General features: G+C 34.9%; 4 protein-coding genes across 14 annotated transcripts; 3 read left to right on the top strand and 1 right to left on the bottom strand.

Annotated features, from left to right (window-relative positions):
* The first annotated feature begins 1287 nt into the window (after positions 1-1287).
* On the top strand, positions 1288-10468 carry Mmp-1 (matrix metalloproteinase 1). 9 transcript variants are annotated; one of them, XR_010334140.1, is made up of 7 exons: positions 1288-1605; positions 7372-7501; positions 7683-7787; positions 8024-8265; positions 8315-9269; positions 9715-9794; positions 10005-10143. XR_010334140.1 is itself a non-coding variant. In XM_015980126.2 (7 exons), the coding sequence occupies exons 1-6, from the start codon at positions 1522-1524 to the stop codon at positions 9741-9743; spliced, it is 1581 nt and encodes a 526-aa protein (XP_015835612.1). In that variant the 5' UTR covers positions 1288-1521; the 3' UTR covers positions 9744-9766; positions 10005-10145. The 9 variants fall into 9 exon arrangements, 6 of the variants coding, with proteins under 6 accessions (XP_015835612.1, XP_008193599.1, XP_008193598.1 ...); XR_010334138.1 differs by having other exon boundaries at positions 8315-9341; positions 9679-9794; XM_015980126.2 differs by having other exon boundaries at positions 9679-9766; positions 10005-10145.
* A 348-nt stretch (positions 10469-10816) lies between these two features.
* Positions 10817-12476, top strand: LOC103313084 (stromelysin-1-like). Its single transcript, XM_008195413.3, has 6 exons — positions 10817-11016; positions 11067-11172; positions 11223-11300; positions 11347-11567; positions 11618-12161; positions 12215-12476. Exons 1-6 carry the CDS (start codon positions 10942-10944, stop codon positions 12439-12441), a joined length of 1251 nt encoding a protein of 416 aa, XP_008193635.1. The 5' UTR covers positions 10817-10941; the 3' UTR covers positions 12442-12476.
* A 237-nt stretch (positions 12477-12713) lies between these two features.
* Positions 12714-14378, top strand: LOC103313085 (stromelysin-1-like). 3 transcript variants are annotated; one of them, XR_001575021.2, is made up of 6 exons: positions 12714-12830; positions 12885-12990; positions 13043-13137; positions 13183-13400; positions 13455-14034; positions 14079-14378. XR_001575021.2 is itself a non-coding variant. In XM_015980647.2 (6 exons), the coding sequence occupies exons 1-6, from the start codon at positions 12753-12755 to the stop codon at positions 14303-14305; spliced, it is 1296 nt and encodes a 431-aa protein (XP_015836133.1). In that variant the 5' UTR covers positions 12714-12752; the 3' UTR covers positions 14306-14378. The 3 variants fall into 3 exon arrangements, 1 of the variants encoding a protein (XP_015836133.1); XM_015980647.2 differs by having other exon boundaries at positions 13043-13129; XR_010334475.1 differs by having other exon boundaries at positions 13043-13400; positions 13443-14034.
* LOC657335 (luciferin sulfotransferase) lies at positions 14319-16211 on the bottom strand. Its single transcript, XM_963800.5, has 5 exons — positions 16059-16211; positions 15250-15564; positions 15039-15198; positions 14870-14990; positions 14319-14821 (listed from the first exon to the last, which is right to left on the bottom strand). The coding sequence occupies exons 2-5, from the start codon at positions 15540-15542 to the stop codon at positions 14427-14429; spliced, it is 969 nt and encodes a 322-aa protein (XP_968893.1). The 5' UTR covers positions 15543-15564; positions 16059-16211; the 3' UTR covers positions 14319-14426.
* Positions 16212-16413: the final 202 nt, after the last annotated feature.

Raw genomic sequence — 16413 nt, 5'->3', positions numbered from 1 at the left:
TCGTCAATGCATTCATGTCTCATGAAAAATATTTGCAATACTATGTATTAGCTGTTTCATAACTATAAAAACGCCAACGTCGCATTTTACCGAATTAATTATTTTTTTAAATAAGATTGATAAAATTGAAAGTGTACATTACATTAGCAATTACTGAACTGATTGAATAATTTATAACAGCTAATTTTGAGAGAAAATGCGACGTTGGCGATTTTATAGTTTTGAAACAGCTAATAGTTAAGTAAAGGTACTATACCGAGTGGTCCACCTCAGCTCCTGTCTTCCGTAGCTGTTATTAGTAAAGTTGGACTTTTGATATTTTGCAGACGTTACTTAAAACTCCAGAACGCCTTTTAGTAAAATATTTTGGATTATACAGAGTGCCCCAAAAAAGTACGATGTCATAATAATATTTTTTCAATGGATTACTATTCTTTTTTTGTGCTCATTAGAATATCTTTTTAACTTCTTACACGACCCTAAACTTTTTTCAAATCGGTTCAGGTACTAATCTTAAAAAAATAAAAACAAAAAAATAGGTTTTACACCTTTAGTTTTAAAAATTATTAAAAAAATAGAAACAGTGTTTTTTTGATGACATTACTACTACAAACGTGTTAAACAAGGTCTAACAGACTTCTTAATTAAGTTTGATTGATCTGAATTATTACAGGGTGTTTACAATTTATTTCCAAACTTTTTAAAATTTGGAGTCTTTTATTTTGTTTATTTTAAGTGGCGACCCGTGTTTATTTTTATAACGTTAGATGCAGAATTAAACAACGAACATTTTTTCTTAAATTAAATTTGTCATTAAAATACGTGACAAGAAACAAGTTTTTATAAATAACTCCAAATGTGTTAGGATTTACGTTAGGGTTGTGAGAAAAAAAAATTTTTGCTTTCTATTTTTTTAAGAGTAATCCTTAAATCAATTTGAAAGAAAACTTCATACGATACATATGTGAGTAAACATTGATTATATTATTATTTTTTTGAAAAGGTTTTCCAATTACTTTGATATCTTGAAGATTCAGAAACTACGTAAATATTAATCAGAGCATTTTAAATTGAGTCCAAGTCAAGGCGAGCTTTTTGGTATTTCTTGCAAAAATGTTTGAGTAGAAATGCAAAAATGCGCGAACTCATTTGGTAAAAGTCAAGTCGCAAAACCGCCAATTGCACTAATTTGCGCCAAAATCAATCCAACCATTAACTTTGAAGCTGCCAGAAAAAGCTCTCCCTTCCAGCAAGTACCAAATCGTTCTCTACATATAAATCGCATGACAAAGCGTTCGCACTCACAGTATTATCTCGCGCGTCGCGAGTTCCACCGATATCACAACCGACGACCAAATTGGACGTTTCACTAATTTATAAACGCATATTAGTTAGATGATAGAACCAGTTTGGTCTTGTGATTTTTCGTCGAGCCCAAAATTTTGTCAAAAAGCACAAAACTCGCGAATGACGACGCAGTGCAATCCGATAAGGAGATAACGCGAAAACAATTAGTTCAAAATGAGGCACACAGTGATCAGTTTTACCCTCTTTGCCACACTTCTCCAGCTTTCGAAAAGCGCGCCCAGTGGAAGCTCTGCACTCGTAAGTATTCTTTAAATCGGGTGTTACACCTGTGGCGCACCCAAGGTCCGTCAATATTTGCGGTGTTTGTATCGAAACGGAGGCTAACAAACTCGGTTTACTGCCAGTTCAATATTAGGAAAAAAATTATTGAATTATTTTCGTTTCTTTGGTAAAAATTAGGTCTAGTTTTATCGCACAAAGAGATAAGTCGCGCACACAATGCTCCAAAATAAATGAATCATACGTTGACGAGTCGTGATGAATAAACGTGTTTTCTGGTTATTTACTAGATATTCGATCAACTACCAGTCGTATTGACGCACATGGAAAAACAGTGAATTTGGATAATTAGTCTTGCGGAATTTTGCCACTCTCTTAATGTTATGATAATGGCAATCACCGAATGATTCATAATCGGAGTCGGTGTCTCTTTGACAAATTCGTCATCAAGATGCACAACTGGACCGGAAGCTTGGCGATTTAACGAGCGCTAATAACAGAAATTTGCACCTTTTGCCCTTGTCGCAATTGAATTAGCCAAATTGTCTGATTTATCAATCCTTTGGCCAATTTTTTCCGCCGTAAATTTCGGCATGTTTGAAATAATTACGTGACGAATGAATTAGCTGCTTATTAGCCTCGACTGGAACATCACAAAAATGAATTAAATGGGGATCTTTTGACATAACCGAGCACTTCCTCTGTGCATTTGGCACATTCAAGGTGAATTCCGCTGTTTCCGGGTAGATCATTTTATTGGAAAACCTTGGCAATTGTCATTAGCATGCGACACAGTACCGGCGTGTACCTTCCGATTTTGTTAATTACCGAGATTTTTGTTTAATAAACACTGAATTAATTGCCGTTATGTAAGAGGACGGGTCGTAACAATCGATCAGCGAAATCGATTTACTAAACTATTGTGGAAAGAAAGTTACGTAACGTTTGGGACAAAAATCAAACCTGATGAAACTGCGAGCGGCCAAGCAAGAATTCGGCATGAAATTCTGATATAATCAGTTTTTCTGCACCGATTTGGTGCCCCATTTTTCACTTTCCCCCAAAGGAAAGCGCGACGATAAATGCAAAACAATTTCACTTGGTGGAAATGGGGCTATTTACATTGTCAATATTTCGTAGAAATAATTGTTTTACTCGTATTCCTTAACTAACTTAACGTGCACTAATAAGTACACACTGTTATCACTAAATTTTTATTGGGTTACTAGGTGTAGTACAAGATAAAAACGTCGTCGTCAATGTCAAAATTTACATAGTTGTTATTTTTTTCTTCTAATAAATTAGTTAATAAAATTAATTTACTACAGTTTTATGTTCAACTATTTTTTTAAGTTATTACAAACTACATCAGGGTGACTTATTGGGGTCATTTAAGTACCAAAATCTAAAATAAACAACATACATCTAAATGAATATATCGACCATTCCATAAATTATTTTTGTTTGTTTTTGAGATCTGTGATAGCTGAGACAGTTTTAGGAAGGTGGAGAGAACTGTTGGTAGAATAATAATGAATCGGAAAAACTTCTTATTGTGTTTAAATAATTGCAGTTTTTTCAACAAATTTGGTAAAAAACACAACAAAATACAAAATAAATAAAAACAAAATAATTAAATGAATATTTTACGTTTTGTAATAAAGATCAGGAAGCGATTAATTAAGGGATAAAAGACCAACTGCAAAAATGAGAAAAAGAAATGAAATAGAGATTTTGGTTCAAAAGATAATTTTAGGTAAATTCTCGGGTAAATTCAATAAATACGGCTATATTAGCTGTTTTAAAACTATAGAAATGCCAATATCGCATTTTCTCAAAAAGTTAATTGTTCATGCAATTCAAAAATTAATAGCTAATGTAATTTATAGTTTAAATGAAAGATAAAAATAATAACTATTTTACATTTTTATCAATCTTATTTAGAGAAATAATTCGGTTAAATACGACATAGTTTTGAAAGAGAGAAAATATTTATTAAAAAGAGACGTTAAGGTAAAAAATTTGGGGTTTTCTTCTAATTGATAATGTAAACCTAACTATATTTTTTTTTGGAGTAAATTTGAGGAAATTAAGTCTAAAAAAAATTCTGATCTTAGTACGTGGGTACGACTTAAAAATATTCTAGTTCTGTTAGATACAGTTTTCTCTTAGATATTTACCTAATTAAGTTTTTGTGATTTTCGTCGTAATAAGGAACAAATATTTTGGTAATAAATTTTTGTCTTTTTTGTATATGTTACTAACTGCTTAAGACTTATCTTATGATTTTAATTTTGCTAAAATGTTCATTTCTTAACAATCTTTTTTCAGTTTCAAATTTTAAAAATGTTACAGATGAATACATCTATTAAAATTGCATTTTTTGTATTTCTTGGGGTGAATAAGTCACGAACACTTGATTTCTGTCAGAAGAGAAATCTGACTGAATCATAATCCTATTTTGCTCCATAATTTCATTGTAAAAGTGATAAAAATGACGCGAGATATTATAGTATTTTGCTAAAATGTACATTTCATAATCAAACTTTTATAGAAAAAAATGGATTGTTTCAATGAATTTGTTTGTCTCACATATAAAATTAAAATAATTGCCTTATCTTACCTTGTTTATTGTCCACGAGTAAAGTTTAAGCCTTGTTGACTTATTTAATGCTTGTGTGTTCTCGTGTCTGGAAAAATGCATGAAAAAACCGAACATTTTTGATTTTCTTGCTGCGTGATTACCGAATAATGGATGAAATCACGTTGATCCCATAACATGGCATAAACCTTGTTTGCTCCCCTATTTGACCATCAAACGAAGGTGACAATTATAAATATAAATCAAATGACAGCCTTTGGAGGATTCAGATGCTTGCGGAAATAATGAATAAATAATATGCGTACTTCACACACAACTGGCTTTATTCAAACTTTTTTCCACATAACGAATGCGTAATACCGTGGAGAAAATTACTGTGTGTTCTAATTAGTACAAATTAAGTGGTCTAACAGCAGATGATTCCATCGAAGGGTCAAATACTTGCAGACAATGGTCATTGACAGACACTTTGCCGCCGATTGATATTCAGAAGACGTTTAATACTTATATACGTGTCCTTGGGCAACAACAATGCACATGAATTTTATTTTCCCTCAAAATCACGCTACTCCACCGAACTTATCGATTGCAACCCTGATGTAAAATTCACACAGTCGCATATTTGTGACATTAATCAAACGATTTATATTTGGAAGTTCATTGCCATTGGCGTTAAAATCGTTTAAGTTTCCTGTCATCACCGAAATTCATGGTCGCTGCTTTGTTCCCCAATAATTAGCCACGACCCACTGCATTCTCTGATGCAGTTGATGCAAAATCGTCAAAACATGTGTTCTCATGAGTCAGATCGTTGCAGAGATAGAAAGAATTAAACATCTGTGGCCAAGATGATCACGATTTCTCGTTAAAAATAATAATTATCTAATTATTATGTGCACAGCCGGATTCTTGCAGTTACAGTTTCGATCACCTAAAATCTATTATTCCGGCCGGCTTGGCAGACAAGGCTGCTCTGAAAGGTCATTTGATTAATAAAATGCCTGACACGCTATCCTGTAAAGGGAAGCATTTTAATACAAACTAGATAAAGAGAATTACGCTGCGGCAAGTACAAATTTACGTACTTGACATAGGTTAAAATTATAATATAACCGATAACCTTTTATTTCTGGACAGAAAGGATTGTCTGCCACCACTTTGTGTATCCTTAGTCATGTAAATTTCTGACCGTTAGAGCAGACTTTTGCTCTTTCGTTTAAAGGCAATTGACTTTTACGAATCATCGATTATGAATCGAACCACCCACCTATTTCCTTCTTTGCGGCAATGGCAATATCGTACTTAGAAGCTGAATGAGTAAATACCTGTCGTGAGTCAGTCGGAATTAATTAACGAATGTAAAGATTGTCCAAGGTTAGTGTTACTACACCAGAAATTTAAGCAAAAATGTGGACTGGCTTTGTATTCAATAGGTGCGCTGTTTAGTTAGACGAATCACAGGTTATTGCACTTAAACTTTGAAACAATTTATCAGCTATTTGCGTGCAATCTCCGTCTCGAAAATTTCGACTACGTGGTAGTATAAACAATGGCAGTAATTACAATTATTAATAATTCATCCCGACTAGTTTTAATATTTCTAGATCAAATCATTTCGCTGGAGACACACCTTATTTTGCTATGAAAGTGAAACTTGAACTTGAACTTACTGACACGTGTCGTCTATTTAAGTTTCTTGTCTTTCGTTACAAAATTTCGGTGACTACGTGTTCGCAAATTTTATGCATTTGATGATTCACCCAGGTAATCATATCCTTGGACTTGGAGTTAATTTATATTAGAAATTTGCTAAACAGGTTGTTTGACGAAAGAGTTAATGAAATATCATTGGTGTGAGTCACAAAATAAATAAATCAATCACTTTTCAATTGCACTAGATAATTTTTTGGTGTTGAGAAATGCGAAAAAACCGTTAGATAACAAAGTGTTACATGCAGAAAAATCATTTATTATGTCATTGGTAAAAAAGACGAATTTGTGGTTTAATGCTTGGCGCATTACTTTCTCTGCGTTTCCTAACAGTTCGCTATTATTCATTAATACACCAAGTAAACATTTTATCTTGTTTAAATAGTGTTTCAAAAGCGGGCAAATTCGTGTTTCATAGATAAAACTGTAACAAAGGTATTTCATCACGATGACACATCTTCGGACCCTTCGATAAAACTACGTGACACTAAATAATCTTAGCCTTCACCAAAATTTTTCTTTAAATTTTTTTTCAAAACTGGAGGTGAAGAGCTAATACAAAATTCACAAACCAAGTTTTACGATTGATTCAAGAGTCAATTCAAACAATTTTTTGGAATCATTATCATTGAAAGCCGAAATACATGTTACTTTTGTTTATTTTTGGCGTGTTAACACGTCTTTCGTCAAAAAATGACGAAATTAGACCGTAATTGGTCTTCTTTTGGATGCAACACGCTTTCTGAGTGAGATTTTCTTTTAATAAAACTGAGAAAATATCACTTAATTTCGTCGATAATTACGTTATTTTGATTTAAAAATTCACCTGTTATACGAAAATTCTCTATAATAAGACGGAATGAAGGTCGCAGGTGACGTTATTTGGATTTAAATCGCTAGAATTTGCTAGATTTGAATTTATAAATGAGGAATAATTATTATCTTTAGAAATTTCCCCAAAAAATGCCAGAAATTCACGTAATTGGTTTAAAATTATTTTCTAAATGCTTCGATATCATATTTCTCGCGAATTTTTGCTCAGGTAGATTGAAATTGCTCATGAAGGTTAAGAATCATGTTACTTTTGTCTGTTCGGTCTCTGTAGCACGTTTTCGAAGCAAAAAAATTTTTTGAACCAAAACTCACATAATTATGTGAAAAATTTCATTATTCTGTACTAAAAACTCACTCAATTTATGAAATTTGTTTCTAACAATAAGGTCAAGAAGTTCCAGTGAGGGAGTTACTGATAATTTTAATTCTTTGGAACGGAGTTACTTAGACGGTAGAAACGAAAGGAATATTTGTTTTTTTGCACTGCATTTAAATATTCGACATGTGTAAAGTATTTTTTAATAATAGGTACTTTAATGTCTCGACATTTTTTGTAACGAATTTGAATGATATACTAATAAAAAAATTATCATCTTTTAAAATTTCTCATAATACACGAATTTTTGGGTTTGTTGCAGCTCTATTTGTCTCAGTACGGTTACTTGGGCGGTAACTTGCGAAGCCTTAATTCCAGTGCCCTAACGGACGAGCGCGTTTTGCGTAAAGCCGTGGAGGATTTCCAGAGTTTTGCCGGTCTCGATGTCACAGGTAAATACCATCAAAGCACGTTAAATATGTCAGAGCATAATACATGGGTAATTACAGATGCATTTCCTTTGTTGTAATTATCGCTTTAACAATTTCATAATTTTTTATGTGGGTTCAACAGCTAAGGTCATTCCATTCATGATGGTACTTGTCCCAATTACCAAACTTTTGATTTTTGCAGGCGAGCTGGACGATCGAACTCTCAAAGAAATGCAACTTCCACGATGTGGCGTCAAAGACAAAGTCGGGACCGGAGACAACCGTGCCAAGCGGTACGCTCTACAGGGTGAGTCACTTGATCGTTTATTTTTCAATTTGCGAAATGTGCCGACAATTGGGCTAAATTCCTCGTTCACTGGCAGGAGATGTGATCCATTGCGTGGCACACAAGAGCCATTCAAAGCCACTAAAACGCTGTTCGTTCATTAATTTCAACTCGGTTAAAGTCATAAACGCGATAAATCTCGCCTTCGCACCGGAAATTCCTCATAAAACAATTTCACACAATGTGACTAATTTCAGGTAGCCGATGGAAGGTCAAAAATCTAAACTACAAGATCTCGAAGTACCCCAAAAATCTCAACACGAAGGAAGTGGACAAGGAGATCCACAGGGCGTTCTCGGTCTGGTCGCAGTACACCGACCTGACCTTCACCCCCTCCAAGGGCAGCGCCCACATTGAGATCAGATTCGAATCCGGGGAGCACGGCGATGGGGACCCGTTCGATGGTCCTGGGGGCACCCTGGCCCACGCTTACTTTCCGGTACGTCCTCTTCACCCACTTTACCAACTCGATTAACTCCTTCTGTCAGGTGTTCGGGGGCGACGCCCATTTCGACGCTTCGGAAAAGTGGACCATTAACAGCTACCGCGGCACCAACCTCTTCCAAGTGGCCGCCCACGAATTCGGCCACTCGCTCGGTTTGAGTCACTCGGACGTGCGGGAGGCACTCATGGCACCGTTCTACCGCGGCTATGACCCGCTTTTCGAGCTCCACGAAGACGACATCCAGGGGATCCAGGCTTTGTACGGGAAGAAAACCCGGAAACCTGGAGGTGGGGGTGGTGGTTACGACGATTCGGACTTCCAAGGGAGCAACCCGGGGGGTCACAGGGTCCCGGCGCCGGCCCCCACTCCGGTCGATTCCAACTTGTGCAAGAATCCGAAGATTGACACGATTTTCAATTCGGCCGAAGGCTACACTTACATCTTCAAAGGGGACAAGTACTGGAAGTTGACCGAGGAGAGCGTGGCTCCGGGGTACCCCAAAGCCATCTCCAGCGGCTGGCCCGGACTTCCCGGAGACATAGACGCGGCGTTCACTTACAAAAACGGCAAGACGTACTTCTTCAAAGGCTCGAAGTACTGGAGGTACAAGGGGCGGAAGGTGGACGGGGACTACCCGAAGGAAATTTCCGAGGGTTTTACTGGAATTCCGGATGACTTGGACGCCGCGATGGTGTGGAGCGGCAACGGCAAGATCTACTTCTTCAAGGGTGCGAAGTTCTGGCGGTTTGACCCGTCACAGAGACCTCCAGTCAAGTCCACCTATCCTAAACCGATCTCTAATTGGGAAGGAGTTCCTAATAACTTAGATGCTGCCTTTAAGTGGACCAACGGTTACACTTACTTCTACAAAGGCGATGCCTATTATCGATTTAACGATAGGGCCTTTGCTGTGGACAAGGCCAGTCCGGCCTTCCCCAGGGCGATAGCCTACTGGTGGTTGGGGTGCAGCAACGCACCGCAAGGAACCATCGGAACGAGTGAGTCCAGGGGGTGGCTCCTTGATGAAGAGAGCGATCAGGATTACGCGGGAAGTGATACTTTAGACACAGGTAGGAGACAAACCTAACAAAATTGGCCCTAACTTGTACTAACTGTAACTAGAATTGATTAATGGAACGCTCTCTTCATCAAGTATGTAAATACATTTTTTTGCTTTTTCGCACGACTTTGGAACCACCATTGCTTGACTAACCTAACGTTAAGCACTAATTGTGTAATTTTCACCCATAATTCACGCTTGTTGCACGACTGTTAAGTGGCACGCAGAAGCATGCGTTTTTGTCGAGTTTTATATGAATATACTCGCTTCTCAAATGATTTTACTCCGTGTATATTCATATAAAAGCACCTGAGTTTGCAGAAGTAATTAGTTGGTTGTTTTGTTAGTTTTTCAATTAATTAATGGGCTCGGCTACATTGCAGAAAACTACCGCCGTCCTGCCAGCCACTGAAGGGCAGCCGAAATCATTTCTAAGTATGTGTTGTCCCCCATTTTACCATAGGTAGAGTTTGCTTGTCACGTCACACTGTAAATTGTTGCTGTAGCTTCTTTTTTGTAAAAATTGCGAAGCTACTTTTTTGTTAAATGTGTAAATGTTCAGTGATTGTGGCCGAAATACAACCCACAACGACAAACCCGTGCGTTGTGGGTTGTATCCTGGTCGCTTAAGTTAGGTTTAAGTAACGGGAGTTACATTTGAGTTACTTTTAAGGTGAGCACCATGAGCAAACTCCAGTGCCTGATGAGGACGTGTCCAGTCCTCAGTTTTACCAGCGAGAGGGCGGAAATGGAAGTGGTGTAGCCAAACCATCCCTAATACCCTTAGTTTTGATGTTAGTGTACGTTCTTCTTCGGCAAAATGTAGGATAAATTGAGAATATTTCGTTTTATAAACGAGACAGCTCAGACTGAGACATTAAACTAATTTACTGTTTTGTGTGTACATATCGGTGAAACTTTCGCAACGGCGCAAAATTTGACAAAGTGCATCTATACATTTCATTCATAATTTATTGAAGCCAGTAGATCGTATTTTTTATAATGCTCGTTGTACTAAACCTAGCGATAATACTGTGCAATTGTGATTCGTTGTTGTTGATTCAAAAAGTTCACGGAACGCAAATCTTGTAAATGTTCTTTTAACTTTTAAGTAATAAAATACCTAAAAGTAAACAACTTGTTTTATTTCAAGCTTTTTTCCCCATTATTGGTATTGAGTTTTGGTGAAATTTCGTTATAAACTGTTATTATTTCAAAGATAAAAACCAGTTCTAAGTTATGACTACACCTTGCATATGGGCTTTCCAATGAAATCATTCACCTACACGAATGCCCTAACAATTTTTTTTTAATTCGAAATGTTGGAAATACACCGGACGCAAACTCAAAAGTGGTTATTCCAAAAATATTCTACTAAATTGCCTGGAATTCTCAATGATACAGATGCTACTGTTCTTTATTTTGGTGATTCTTCAACTTTATTCAAATATTTTAAACACAGTTTAATTAGTAGCGTTTAAACACTGCTTTAAATAATACGACAAAAGTTATCAGCATTTGAGAGGTCATGTGTTTAAAAGTAGTTGATTTACAATTAAACACGTACTAATAAGACAAAGTAGTAAGCGAAAATCCACATTTAATACAATATGGGACATTTTATAAACATCACCTTTCTTCTTTTTTGTTTCAATTTCTCTGCTGAAAAACCTTTGGACGTAAAGGTATGTCAATAAAAACATTCTGTAAAAATTGCAATTTCAAATAACTCCAGCAAGAACTTTTCGAACACGGGTTTTTGACTTCTTTGGAAGAAAACCCGGAAGTATTAGGTAATGCAATAGAAAAATTCCAGCAAGCAAATGGCCTGCAAGTAACTGGTAAAAACTGGAAGAAAATCATAAAATCCAGAAACGAATTTTAATTCCAGGCAATTTAACTGAAGAGACATTGAAGAAAATGTCTTCCCCGCGTTGTGGCAAAGCTCCTAAGCTCGAAGCTAGAAATCGTAAGTAAAAATAAATTTGATCAAAAAACAAATACGTTTTTATTAGGTGTTAAATGGTCTAAATCACACATAACATACAAAATAAAAAATTGGACGGCCCCTTTTACTGAAATTTTACTTAGAAGTACGTTTGAGAATTATATTGCACAGTGGACAGAGGAAATTGACCTTAGAATTACCGAATCGACTGCTAAAAAAGCTGATATTGAAGTCTATTTTTCAAAGCAAGATGGACAATATGGCGTTCTTGGTTATGCCTATTTGCCGGTGCTTGACAAAAAATAGCAACGTCTTGAACTAAACCAATATTATTATAGGAAAATGGTGACATATATTTTGATGAAAGTGAAGAATGGGTTTTTGATACTTCAGATCCAGAGAAAATTTTTTTCGGATGGGTTGCAGCGCACGAATTGGGCCATGCTTTAGGCCTGCCTCACGTGGAATCTAAGACTTCTATCATGAATCCTTATTACTCAAATAAAGTAACAAATCCATCAAACTCTGACCTTAAAAATATTAAATCATTGTATGGAAAGGCAGAAAAAGTGGATGCTTTATTAAAAACCGAGGAACTTATTCTTATTAAAGGCAGAAAATACTGCACAATTCTCAACCACACTGTTCAAGCTGGACCATTTTCTCTCGAACTAAAATACCCAGGATTACCCAATCGTATTGATGCTGCCTTTTCGTTGAAAAATGTTGTGTATTTTTTCAAAAACAACGTGTTTTTTAAATTCAAAAAAGGACAAAACAGTTTTGTAAGAAAACTTATTTCCGTTGGTTTTGAAAAGGTACCAAGTTACATTGATGCTGCATTTTTTGATCCAAATTCCAATTACATTTATTTTTTCAAAGGTTAGTTCATGCCCAAAAATTCAGCCTGCAGTTTATTGTGACGTTTGTTTTAGGGTCAAATTATTATATTTTTGATATTTACGAAGAAATAGGAAAACGACTGATAGCAAAAAAGAAGATTTCCTATAATTGGTCAATTCCTAACAATATCGAAGCTGCAGCATTATTGGATAATTCAAGGGTTTTATTTATTAAAAAACTCACGTGTTATACTGTAGACTTAGCAACAAAAGAACTTTTGAGTGAGCAGCGGTGTGCCAGTCTTTATGATTATTGCTGATTCAAGAAATAAAGACAAATTGAAATTATAATGTATGTTTTGTCGTGTTTTATTTCATATCATGTATTTTCCGTATTACAAAAAAATTGATTTTGTTTTATTTTCTATTGCAAAACTTAAACTGTTTGCCGTAGATTATATTTCTTTAGAAAATATCCGGTCGAATTTATTATTTAGTCGAATTTAATATTTTAGAACAAAAAAACTTATCACAAAATTATCTCAAATCACATTAAGGTCAAGTATTAAATACTTGGTTAGAATAACTCAGTTTGAAGGCGGGAATGTAAGCCAACACATGTATTAAAAACATGATGCAGAAATCAAGAACACTTGTTATTTTTCTTATTTTAATGCATTTCTCTCTTGAGAAAAATTTGGATGTAAAAGTATGCAAGTTGAAAGACTCCAAAACGTTACAAATTCCAAGACTCTTATTTTAGCAAATTCTCTACGAAAGTGGTTATTTAGAATCTTTGAATGTAGATCCTGAAGATTTAAAGGCTGCAATTGAAAAGTATCAGAAAAAGTTCGGTTTGACCGTAACTGGTAAAACGTTAAGTAAAATTTCCTTTTTACAAAAATGTTGTCATAATTGCAGGGAACATAACTGAAGAGTTGATAAAGAAAATGTCGGTCCCTCGTTGTGCAAAACCTTATAATCTTCGCACAAATGAGAAAACACCTGGCAGGAAAGTACTTTATGTGTTTCAAATTTATTACCAACTAATTTTTTAATAGGCAAATGGACAAAATCTCACATAACGTATAAAATAAAAAACTCGACAACTAATGTTCCAGAATCTGTAGTTAGAAGAACGTTTGAGAAATTTATTACAGAATGGACGGATAAAATTGACCTTAAAATTACAGAAGCAAAGTCCGACAAAGCTGACATTCAAGTTCATTTTACAGTTCAGGACGGGCCATATAACAATCTTGGCTATGCCTACTTTCCGGTATTATTAAATTTATTTGAACATATCTGCTATATATTACAGTGCAAATTATAGAACCACGGTGGTGACATATTTTTTGATCAGGATGAAGAATGGATTGATTTTTGGGACATGGACGGCAATAGAATTAATTTTAATTGGGTTCTAGGTCACGAACTGGGTCATGCCTTGGGTTTGCCTCATGATGATGAGTCTCCTAATTCTATAATGTCCACTTATTACACCAGTGTTTTAAGACCATCAAAAGCTGACCTTAAAAATATAAAATGCTTGTATGGGGCGGCAAAACCTAATATAAGCGTCCTATGTCAGCAAAAAACGGTAGACGTGCTACTGAAAACCGAGAACCTTATCCTTATTAAAGGAACAAAATACTGGACAATATTCAACAATACTGTCCAAGCTGGACCGTTTTCTCTTGAACTATTGTACCCAGAATTACCCGACCGAATTGACGCCGCTATTTCAGTGAAAAATGTTGTATATTTTTTCAAAAACAATGTATTTTTCAAGTTCATTAAAGGAAGAAGTAACTTTGCGAGGAAACTTATTTCGGTTGGTTTTGAAAGCGTGCCAAATAATATCGATACTGCGTTTTTTGATCCAAGTGCTAATTACATTTATTTTTTTAAAGGTTAGTTACGTCTCAATTACATTTTATCTACAGAAGTTTTCCAGGGTCAAAGTATTATATTTTCGACTTTTATAAAACAGTAGGAAAGCGAATGATAGTAGAAAATAAAACGATTTCCAACGATTGGCCAATTCCCGACAACATTGAAGCTGCGACTTTGATAAATAATTCATTAGTTTTGTTTATTAAAAATTTCACTTGTTATACTGTTAACGTGACAACGAAAGAGCTCACAAGTGAGCAAAGCTGTGCCAGGTTCTATGGGTGTTAAAGAAACACAAAAATATACCCAAAATATTTTATTAAATCATGCAACAATTAAAATAAAACGATTCCCCAGTTTACCCCTACTTGTATCTACAAATACAAAAACAAAATTTTTGGTTTTTATGTTATTCTTCCAAGAGATTAAGCCCAGTGCCTTCGAACCTTTTTTGCATCCAATAGCGAAATTGTGCAATAAGCTCTGGTGACATTGAGTTTTTGTAACCCCCGACTTTCCCAGCTCTAATAAATGGTGCTTTCACTTCGGTTCCAGAGGATACAAGGAAATTATTTATACTTTCCTTGTTCACAGCTGGGTTTTTTTTCATGGAGTCAAATGATACATGCTGTTGTAAACGAACGCTATCTTCCTTTGACAAGGTTTTGCCAAGCAGTTTGGCCACTTTTTGCAAAACTCCAGGCAAGTCTTTCTTCATTTCTTCGTATGTTAGGAATAAAATGTTTGATTTGCTTCTGTGCTCCCAGAATGACAAAACATGTTTCCAGTAAGGACCATAATTAACTGAAATAAAATTGTAACACAGTCTACACAAAAAAGCGTTAGTTTTACTTTTATCAAAGAGAAATAGTTTACAAAACTCTTCAAATGTGCCAGTGAAGCCTTCATAATTGGCACATTGGTGGTAATAAGACACACACGTGTCCATTGGGTTTCTGGCAGTACAAATAATCTAAAATTGTCTCTCAAATTTTAAATTACAAATGGTTAAATTTCATACTCTTGGTTTCTTTGTTCCGTTCAAAATCTGTTCTGGCAAAAGGGGAAACGGTAAATGCGATTTAATAGATCTTGGGTGTTTTTGATCTTTACTGAAACCTACAGAATCGAGCTCGTAGGGTTCACCCCCAAGAAATGTCTCAGAAAACAACATGCTAAATCTGCAAAAAATTGTTGTTTTTTTTAGTTACAGTTAACTTATTATTGCTTACTCTAGCATCCTAGTTCTCCTGTAATCATCCGCTTTGGCTCCTTCATAATCCAAATCGTTTGCAATCAACCAAGCAATTTCAGAGATCCAGGTTGTTCCAGTTTTAGGAAACCCACAAATCCACACATCTGTATCAAAAACTTCATACTCTTTGAGGATTTTTTCAAATTCGCGGTATCGTTCTGGTAACACGAAACCCTGTACCGTTATATAGTTCGGTCTGAGATTACTTGTAAATGTTTTTTTCAACAACTTATTAAGTTCTTCTTCGGTGGGAGCAGTTTTAACGTCCATTGTTGGAAGAATCTCTAGACAACTGAAAATGATTTAATGTTATCTAAATGTACTTTAGTTTCCAAGGAAAAACGCAATGGAGATAAAGTATTATTTCTGCATTATCTGCTTGACACAAATGCAATAAAATTAATATAAACAAATACAATTCATTATGCACATTTGACCGTCTCGGTTTATCTCACTTTTGAATTACGAGTACTTATATTATGACTTCCTATAACACACAATTCCTACTTTGTTGCCATATTTATTTTGTTTATTTCTATCTTCAGATATAAAGGTGTGAACGTTTTAGTTACTCATATAAAATGTTATTATTTAACTGCAAAATTATTACATTATTAATTTATATAATTGCTGCAGACAGGATGTTAAAAACAATTAAATTTCGAAAATCAAGTAAACAAGCATTATAACGTTAATGCGAGAGATAATGAGTAAAAATGGTAATCCTTAAATAAACAGAATAAACCAGCTAAATTTAATATTATTTAAGTAACAAACAATACTTACCTCAGGTTCTACGGTCAATATTTGTATAAACAGTGTTTACTGCCGATGAAATTTTAAGCAAATGTATGTATAGATTCAGTAATATAACTTTAATGTATGTGAATACGGGTATCACCTAGCGATATTTTCATTATTTATAGCCATCATTATCACGTGTACAGAAGTTAAAAAATATTATTAACCAATTTATTTACCGGTTTGACATATTTATTTGACAATTTCTTTTTAATTATAATTTTTGAAATACTACTTTTGTTTTACAATAAATTGGAACAAGAACTAAACAATAACGTTTCAAAGTAGCATTAAAAATGTGAAATTATCACGATATGGTAAATAAGTGTTTAACACAATT

The sequence above is a fragment of the Tribolium castaneum genome, chromosome 5, assembly GCF_031307605.1.
Source record: "Tribolium castaneum strain GA2 chromosome 5, icTriCast1.1, whole genome shotgun sequence".
Lineage (NCBI taxonomy): Eukaryota > Metazoa > Arthropoda > Insecta > Coleoptera > Tenebrionidae > Tribolium > Tribolium castaneum.
The sequence above is the reverse complement of the archived record's forward strand: the minus strand, read 5'-3'. Positions and strand labels throughout refer to the sequence as shown.

Coding starts and splice junctions, on each gene's coding strand:
- LOC657335 (XM_963800.5), bottom strand. CDS start 15,542: ATGGACGTTAAAACTGCTCCCACCGAAGAAGAACTTAATAAGTTGTTG. Junction 14,991..15,038: donor ACGGAACAAAGAAACCAAGA/GTATGAAATTTA, acceptor AGACAATTTTAG/ATTATTTGTACTGCCAGAAA. Junction 14,822..14,869: donor ACTATTTCTCTTTGATAAAA/GTAAAACTAACG, acceptor ATTTTATTTCAG/TTAATTATGGTCCTTACTGG.
- LOC103313085 (XM_015980647.2), top strand. CDS start 12,753: ATGATGCAGAAATCAAGAACACTTGTTATTTTTCTTATTTTAATGCAT. Junction 12,991..13,042: donor GTTCGGTTTGACCGTAACTG/GTAAAACGTTAA, acceptor TCATAATTGCAG/GGAACATAACTGAAGAGTTG. Junction 14,035..14,078: donor TTACATTTATTTTTTTAAAG/GTTAGTTACGTC, acceptor GAAGTTTTCCAG/GGTCAAAGTATTATATTTTC.
- Mmp-1 (NM_001164174.1), top strand. CDS start 1,522: ATGAGGCACACAGTGATCAGTTTTACCCTCTTTGCCACACTTCTCCAG. Junction 1,606..7,371: donor CCAGTGGAAGCTCTGCACTC/GTAAGTATTCTT, acceptor GGTTTGTTGCAG/CTCTATTTGTCTCAGTACGG. Junction 9,342..10,004: donor AAGTGATACTTTAGACACAG/GTAGGAGACAAA, acceptor GTTACTTTTAAG/GTGAGCACCATGAGCAAACT.
- LOC103313084 (XM_008195413.3), top strand. CDS start 10,942: ATGGGACATTTTATAAACATCACCTTTCTTCTTTTTTGTTTCAATTTC. Junction 11,301..11,346: donor TAAGCTCGAAGCTAGAAATC/GTAAGTAAAAAT, acceptor CGTTTTTATTAG/GTGTTAAATGGTCTAAATCA. Junction 11,568..11,617: donor TTGGTTATGCCTATTTGCCG/GTGCTTGACAAA, acceptor ATATTATTATAG/GAAAATGGTGACATATATTT.